Source organism: Colobus angolensis, unplaced genomic scaffold, assembly GCF_000951035.1.
Source record: "Colobus angolensis palliatus isolate OR3802 unplaced genomic scaffold, Cang.pa_1.0 Scaffold299, whole genome shotgun sequence".
NCBI classification, from domain to species: Eukaryota; Metazoa; Chordata; class Mammalia; order Primates; family Cercopithecidae; genus Colobus; species Colobus angolensis.
Genome location: NW_012116254.1, coordinates 2,482,420 through 2,490,947, shown reverse-complemented (window position 1 = coordinate 2,490,947; position 8,528 = coordinate 2,482,420). Strand labels below are relative to the sequence as shown.

Here is an 8,528-nt window from a genome sequence, read left to right as displayed (position 1 = left end):
GATCTCGACTCACTGCAGCCTCCGCCTCCTGGGTTCAAGCAATTTTTGTGCCTCAGCCCCCTGAGTAGCTGGGATTACAGGCACCTGCCACCATGCCTGGCTAGTTTTTGTATTTTTAGTAGAGACGGGGTTTCATCTTGTGGGCTGGTCTTGAACTCCTGACCTCAGGTGATCCACCCACCTTGGCCTCCCAAAGTGACACAGGCATGAGCCACCATGCCTGGCCCCCACTGGGATCTTAATAGGGCTTTGGGGATCACAGGGGGCCCAGAAATGTGAGGGGCTGTTATTGAAGAAGGAGTGGAACTGGACTTAAGTGGCCAGCACTGGAACTGGGGACAAAACCCGAGACACTTGACTCTTGGCTAAGGAGCCTTCCAGCATAAGGCTTCTGTGACTGGTGGCTTCTGTGACTGGCCCTGACCCTGGCTCCCTTGTCCTGTCTGACCAGTGAGGTACAAGTGAAAGCTCAGCCCATGGTGCCTCCAGCCAAGTCATTTCCATCTCAAAGCAGGGCCTACTTTCACCATAGATTATCCCCTGGGCGGTGTCTTCTCATGTAGCTACATCTAGTTTTAAACGTCAGTTGGCAGCAGGCAAAGTGTGTTGGGCTCTTGGTGGACCCAGGAGATCACCCAGGTAGTTGCCGATCACTTCCTCTCACTGCTGTCTTCAAAGTCTGGTGGGCATTGACCACAGAGGGAAGCCTGCAGGCTGCAGCTTGCCCGTCAGAAGCCCCTGGGAAGAGTATGTTCATGGAACGCTGTGCCCTGCATTACCACAGGAAGTCCAGTCTTGAAAACACCGAGTCTTCCGGGTCATTTCTCTCCTTGACTCTGTGCCGCAGGACACCAAGCTGACTCAGCCTGTCTCTGGTCTTTGTTGCCAGTGACAGAGCCTGAGTACTCTGAGAGGGCAGGTGGGGGAAGATAGGCAGCTCTGCTCCACCCAGACCTCTTACAGGGACAGTGCCAGGCTCCAAGGGCAGCTCAGAGGGTCTGGGGAGGGCCGAGTGCTGTCCCCTCACCACCCTCCTCTCTGACCCTAGGACCAGTGGCATTATCAGGAGGCCAATCTGGGAGCTGCCTGTGCACTGTGTGCATTTGTTAAAGGGGGTGCCAGCCAGCCGGCCCTCCTCAACGTGCTTCCCACAGCCCATCACTGCATCTGAAACCACGCCAACAGAGGAAGTGTCCCTCTGAGGAATGGCACTTCTTCCGGTCCCAAGAAGCCCTCTTCAAAATGCAAGTACCGCAGGAGGGTATGTATCAGCTAGCACCAGCTGATTACCTGGCACCCTTATACATCACCATCATGCCAACACCAGGCGCACCCAGAGCTGCAGTCTCAACCGTTAGCTTAAGAATCACCTGGAGTCAACTGCTTCCTGCTTAGAAACAACAAACTCAAAAGGACATTTTGAGGACAGTCGCGGAAATCTGAATATGAACTATAAAATGATATTGAATTCATGTTAATGAGTCAATCTCCAGTGTGGTGATAGTATTGAGGTAATAGAGCACAAAGCAGTTACTTGAGAAATAATTCCTATTGCAATTTTTCTTGGCTGTGAAACTGGCCTCAAAGACCAGGCAGATGTTCCAATACATACCACTCCTGTGTCCTTAACTTCCCTGGTTATGCAGGACTCTCCACAGAGGTGCCTCAAAGCATCCCCATACAAGGAGGTATGTAAGCCCGCTCCTGTGTCCTCTTAACAGCTCAGACAGGCTCCTGGATGAATCCCAAGGTTAATCAGGAGCCACCTCTTGCCCTGGTGAAGGCTCTGGTGAGGAGTGGAGCTTTGCAACCCACTGGCCTGCATAATAACTTGTGAAGATCTTGTGAAGATCCCTTGACCGTCAGACCGTCTCCCTGGAAAAAGCATCACTGCCTCTTTTTTAAAAAACGCATTTTTAATTAGTATGCATATATGTATTTATATATTTATAGGGTACATGTGATGTTTTGGTACAGGCATACAATGTGCGATGATCAAATCGGGGATTGGCATATCCATCACCTCAAGTACTTATTGTTAAGAACATTCCAGTTCCACTCTTAGTTATTTTAAAATATACAATAAGTTGTTAACTATAGTCGCCCTCTTGTGCTAGCAAATACTAGATCTTATTCATTCTCTCTAACTGTATTATGTTCTCATTACGTATCCCCACATTATCCCCCGCTCCCTGCTATCCTTCTCAGCCCCTGGTAATTAGTCTATTAACTCCACAAGTTCAATTTCAACCTTTTTTAGTTTCCACATATGAGTGCGAACATGTGATATTTATCTTTCTGTTCTTGACTTATTTCCCTTAACCTAATGGCTGCCAGTTCCATCCATGTTGTTGCAAGCGACAGGATTTCATTCTTTTTTATGGCTGAATAATATTTCATTGTGTGTTCATTTTCTTCATTCATTCATTCGTTGATGGACACTTAAGGTGATTCCATATCTTGGCTATTGCAAATAGTGTTGCAGTACACGTGGGAATGCTGGTATCTTTTCAATATACTGATTTCCTTGCTGACAGATACCCAGCAGTGGGATTACTGTTGCCAGATCATGGTAGTTCTTTTTTTTTTTTTTTTTTTTTGGAAGAGAGTCTCTCTGTTGCCCAGGCTGGAGGACAGTGGCATGATCTCAGCTCACTGCAACCTCTGCCTCCTGGGTTCAAACAATTCTCCTGCCTCAGCCTCCCAAGTAGCTGGGACTATAGGCATGCACCAGCACGCCCGGCTAATTTTCGTATTTTTAGGAGAGACGGAGTTTTACCATGTTGGCTAGGCTGGTCTCGAACTCCTGACCTTAAATGATCCACCCACCTCGGCCTCCCAGAATGCTGGGATTATAGGCATGAGCCACCCCGCCTGGCCTATTTTTAGTTTTTTGAGGAAACTCTGTACTGTTCTCCATAGTGGCTGTACTAATTTACATTCCCAGCAATGGTATATGGGAATTCCTCTTTCTCCGCAATCTCACCAGCATTTGTCATTGCCAGTCTTTTGGATAAAAGTCATTGTAACGGGTGAGATGTCTCATTCATGGCCTCATTAATGCCCTAGCCTGTGGCCCTTTCCTCTTGCCAGCTCACTTGGGACCCAGGCATGCCTCCCACCTCTCCCTAAGCCCCAAGGACCACAGGAGCTAAGGTGGTCAACAAATTCACCCTGAGGTGTAAATAGGGAAGCACCCCTCCAGGTCAGCCTGCCCATGTTAGGGCAAAGGGGTTGAAGTTGCCAGTGCATTTGGACTTTGCACGCCCTGAGAGGTTGCAGGTCAGAGAGAGGTCAGAGCTGTAGCTGCTTTACCCACAGGGACCCTCCAGCCAGACCTCCCCTCAGGTGTCCCGGCTTCAGCCCCTGAGACAGTGGTTCCCAAATGCCTTGAGAGAGGGGAGCCTGGTTTCCATTTCCTAGGGGTCCCAGCTCAAGGCAATGTAGGGCAGCTGATGGGGCAAGAGTTAGGCAGAGGGTGTGGGACAATCACAGTGGAGATCCCAGGGGGCATGGGGCAAAGGCCCCAGGCCTCTCCCTGCCACCAAGTTTCCAGGATTTAATGTTCCTCTGACCACAGGTTTGCACAGCCCCTGCCCCAGCCTTGCTCTATGGAACTGTGTTCTCCGTGACACTGCTGCAGGGACCACACTTCTCCAAGAACTCTCTGCACGTCCAAAGGTCACTCTGCAAAGAGGGTCCTGTCATGCCCCTCATGAGTAGATGGCTTTGTATTTTCCAAAGCCCCTTCACATCCATTATTTCCTCAGATCTTGGTAGTCCTCCCAGCCAGCAGGGAAGAATATGATTGTCCGTGTTCAACAGTAAATGAACTGAGACCCAGAGAAGTGAAGAAAGTGTCCTAGGTCCACACAGCAAGTCGGTGACAGAGGAGGACAAGACTGGGCCTCCAGGCCCTGTAAACAGTTTCCTGTCTGCTTTACTATAGCAGGTGTTCTAGGTAAGAAAGGGCAAGGGAGCATTTCTGGAAGTTTCCTGCTCAAGCTAATGCGTGTACCCACACACACACACACACATGCACACTTACAAAATGCTGGCATAAATATCAGGGAGCTCCGAAATGGTTGTCCACATAGGAGGCCAGATGAGCCTCCTTGAGCAGGGTCTTGACCCCGAGTGGGGGAGGAGTCAGCCGGCTGGGGCCTGCCAAGGTGCCTGGGAATCGGGACGGGCCATACCAGCCAAGCCTTGCACGGCTTCATTATTTACAGTGCAGAAATGGGTATTGGTGGCTGAGGGACTCTTCACGGTGAGCACATGGTGGCTGGTGGGCTCCGGGGATTCATCTGGCTCAAATTTTCATAATTGGACTCCTGGGCCTGGGACCTGTGGACAGGAGAAAGTTGAATGGCCACCCAAGACAGGTAAGAGGTCCCCAACTGCCCAAACTATATGCCAGCAGTGGGCGAAGGAGAGGAGACATTCTGGGAAGCAGTGTGGCTGGAACTGGCAGGGCTTTGAGATGAATGGCGTCGGAGGCTGGACAGAGTCAGGAATAGGGAGGGGCTCCCAAAGGCCAGGGCAGCCCAGACCATAGAGTGGCTATCTCTGTCTGAGGCCTCAAGACTGGCTGCATGTCCCTGACCCACAAATCAGAATCTCCGGGCCTGGCTTCCTGGTCACCAACTGCTTTCCTGATTTCCCCTAGGACATCTCAGTGGGAATCTCAAATCTCAATGTCCACTGTGCTACGCATGACCCTCACACCCGCCCCAGTCTCTTCTCTTCTCTTTATCTCAGGAAGTGGGACCCAGGGCTCAGGCTCCCAACCCGGGCCACCTGGCTCCCTCCCACATTGTGTGCTGCCCATTGGGCCCTTGGGCAAGCCCCTGCCTCCCATCTACCCACCTCCCCACTGCCACCCCTGCACCTTTGTCCAAGCAGTCAAGCCAGCCTCAGCCTTGCCAACGACCTGCACCCAAGTCTCCTGGGCCAGCTTGTTCTGATGGGGCCACTCATCTGCTTAAAACCATTCAGTGACTTCCCATTGCACCCACAATAACCCACACACCTTTCCTGCCTTCCTCCTGCCCACCCTGCGGAAATGCCTGCCTCCTTTCTGGGCCTTGCCTGAGCCTTTCTACTTGCCTTTTCCTCTCCCGGGCTGCCCCCACTGCCCCTGTCTTACATCCACACTCCAGTGGGGCTTGCTCTCTGGAACTCCACCCCCTCACCTGTCCAGGCCTCAGCCTCCATCCTCAGGTCCCCTCAACGTCGTGTCCTCCCAGAGAACTTGATCTAAAGCAGCCTCAGCCCAGCAGCGGGCCCCCTCCCCAGGGGATCTGCTGCATCGTGTGTCCATTTCCTTCACAGCTCTTACTTTACAATGTCAGGTGGCCTGTTTCTGTATTTATTAAAATTCTCCACAACAGGATGTGAGTTCTGTGAGGTCAGGGATATTGCTGTGTCTTTAGTACTAGTGCCTGGTACACAGTAGTTACTCAGTTAAATAACTGAACAACAGTTGGCTTTCAGATTCAGGGGCATTGGTGCGACAGTAAATCAGCAAACAGGGACACAGGACAGTTGTGGGGCTGTGGAGAGATTGGCAGGCAGCTGATGAGTGGGGCCACCAGCAGTGTGGCACCTCCAGCCTTCAGGGCACAGGTGGGTGGAGTTATGGGAGTGCCTGGGCTCCTTCTCCCACTCCTACCCTCCGCCAGGATCAGGCACAGCCTGTCCAGGGTCTATGAATTGAGTTCTTTCTCCTTCAACACCAGCTTTCACATGGTGGATGCCACAGACGAGGAGAGTAATGACCCAAGAGTCAGTGATTTCCTAGGGGTCCCTGGGCCCCTCACCTAGGCTCTCAGAAACTCTAGAAATTTTGTTTGCAGAGTGCCGGGAGGGAACGGGGATGAGTGTCCCCAGTGTGGCTTTTGTGTGAATCTGCCTGTTCAAGAATGTGGAGGGGAAACTACAGGAAGAAACAGCCTGGAGTTGTGGGAGAGGAGCAGGTCAGCGAGGCCTGGTCTGTCCAGGGAAGACCTTGGAAGGCTGCAAGAGGGGTGCCTTGGTGGGCTGCAAGGAGGGCCCAGCCCCAGCCCTTTGCCGTTTCTTCCTCCTCCTGCCTGGACCCCCTGGCTGATGGGGACTAGGTGGGTGGGGTGGGGTGGGGTGGAGGCGGGGAGCTCACTTACCGTGGTGGGGTGTCTGGGGTGTTCAGATGCTCTGTGGGAGGGACAGCAAGAGAGCAGGCATGAATCTCCACCGCAGTCTGCAACCTGTGCGCCCACCCCCACCCACGCCATGTGGAAGGGGTCTGGGGGAAACCACTGTTTGTGAAGCAAACAGCAGACTAGCATGGTGTGAAGCTGCACCATGGAACCCTTCTGGGGAGTTAGTGAGGAGAGGGATGGACTGAGGAGAAATCTAGTAAAAAGTCTGTTCTTCTGAGCACCCTGAGCACAAAACACTTGATGAGTTCCAAGAAAGGGGCAAGAAAGCCATTGTGGCCACAGCAGCAGCCAGGGCCACTATGACAAAGTCTGATCTCCTCACTAGAGTGTGAGGCTAGTGCTAAGGACCTGGGAGTTGTGAGGGGCTCCGAGAAGCTCCCTCCCACTCTGGGGCACAGGGCAGATTTCTGATGCAGATCAGCGACAGCAGTGGTGGCACTCTCAGGACACCCTGCTAGTCAAGCCACCATGATCTCTGCTAGGAAGAGCGTTTCCTTGTTTTCCTAGCTCATGCCTACTTACATATTTTTATCTAGCTCTCCCAATACTGCTTGTGTGACACCTTCTCCAGATGCCCCACCAGAGGGAGACATACTGTCCTCTGGCTTCTGCACACCGGGGTGGAGGAGAGCCCTTCTCATAGCACATTGCAATGATCTGCCTACCGCTCAGCACCCACTGCAGGGCAGGAGACCATGCCTTGTACATCAATGTATTCCTAGCACCCACACAGCACATAGTAGGTCTTCAGAAACGGTGCTATTTAGGAAGGTCTGTAGTCAGAGCCCCTCCAGAGGAATCGTTTGCCCGATGGTGGTAAAGGGGTGGCTCTAGAGTTATCGGTGTCTGGGTCTCTCTGTCTCTGTGCCAGTATCAAAAGGCAGCTTACTTAACTTCTCTGAGTCTCAGCTTCCTTATTGCAAAATGGGATTTTTTCACGCTGGTTACACCTGCTGGGCTTCATGCAGAGAGGAAAGCGCCAGGATGCATAGGGCAAAAAACCGACGTTCTGATAGTGCCAGGTGGTCAGCCAGGTGGTCTTATCTAAGAGGAGAGCCCTGGCCCGGCCCCTCGCGGCCACCTGGGTCTGGGGCGCACCCACCTGGGCGGCGGCGGGCGACGCCAGCGGCCAGGACCCCGAGCAGCAGCAGCGCCTTGAGGCCGAGCGCGCCGAGCAGGAGGGCGACCGTCGTCGAGGCCCCGCTGGCGCCATGGAAGCGGAACAGGTAGACGCTGGCCTCGGAGCGGCCCAGGCTGTTGGCTGCCGTACACGTGTAGCGGCCGTCGTGGTTCAGTGCCGGCAGTTCGGCGGTCACCAGGTGGCCGTGACCCTGACCCGGGCTCGGCACGGCGGCTGAGCCATTGCCCAGGGCCGGGCCGGACCAGGCGAGGGCGGGCGGCGGCTCCCCTTCGGCAGTGCAGAGCGCACGGAAGGCGTGCGCCGGGCCGGGCAGCACCGAGATGTTGATGATCCGCGGCGCGGCTGCAGGGGAGAAGGCGGGTGACTGTCACCAGCCGCGATCAAAGCGGGGTTGGGGTAGGGTGAGAAAGCGGGTTGCAGTGCCCGAGCGGCGGGCAAAGGCAAGGGCACTCCTCCCCTTAGCCCTTTGGATACCAGAGCCAGAGGAGTGGGGGCGGGTCAGAAGGGAGGAATGGGCACTTGGGTGCCAGGCTGCCCCAGTCCCGATACAGGTGTGGCCTTGGGCGAACTATTCTATCATCTCTGCTTCTGTTTCTCCATGTGTAAAGTGAGGATCATGATAGCAGTTGCCTTAAGGGGTTGCTGAAAAGATTTGGCAAATTCATGCTTGTGGGGGGTGCTTGCACTAGGTCCTGGCCCCCTAGCAAATGCTAAGTGGCCATTATCGTCGCAAAGCAGGGTAGGGGCTAGAGTGGAGAGCCACTGCTCCAGAGACGGGACCCTGGTTCAGGAATCTTTGTATCTCAGGGTCTGGCAAAGTGCTAGGCACTACTGGATGGGCTCTTTGTGCACCCCTGGGTAGAGGGGCTGCAAGTGTCTTTCAGGGCTGGTAGCACACATCACATTGGCATATTTAGGATTGCCATTCACTTGTCTTTCTCGCCTCTTCGTCTGAGAGCCACTGGGGACAGTCAGTCTACGACAGTCACTGCAATGCCTATTCCCGGGCCCACCTCAGCCCTTCTTGGGACCTGTATTCTGCATCTGTGTCAAGTTCCCAGGTGGTCCTAAACTACCCCCAGGTGTGAGATCCCTGGGGTAGAGGAGAGGGCTGGGTCTCGTTGCCCTTCCTGGCGCAGCACAGCGCCTGGCACCCAGGTAGCCCTCAAGGCTGGGCAGGCGGGCGG

At 53.9% G+C, this 8,528-nt stretch overlaps 1 protein-coding gene across 1 annotated transcript in view; it reads right to left on the bottom strand.

Moving 5' to 3' along the window:
* Nucleotides 1-2,374: 2,374 nt before the first annotated feature.
* Nucleotides 2,375-8,528, bottom strand: part of SIGLEC15 (sialic acid binding Ig-like lectin 15) — an 18,338-nt gene continuing 12,184 nt past the window's right edge. The window contains exons 3-5 of the mRNA XM_011949367.1: nucleotides 7,303-7,683; nucleotides 6,162-6,192; nucleotides 2,375-4,347 (exon numbers count right to left, since the gene is read on the bottom strand). Of these exons, the coding sequence (XP_011804757.1) occupies nucleotides 4,266-4,347; nucleotides 6,162-6,192; nucleotides 7,303-7,683 (494 nt within the window). The 3' untranslated portion in view covers nucleotides 2,375-4,265. The remainder of the gene's footprint in view (nucleotides 4,348-6,161; nucleotides 6,193-7,302; nucleotides 7,684-8,528) is intronic.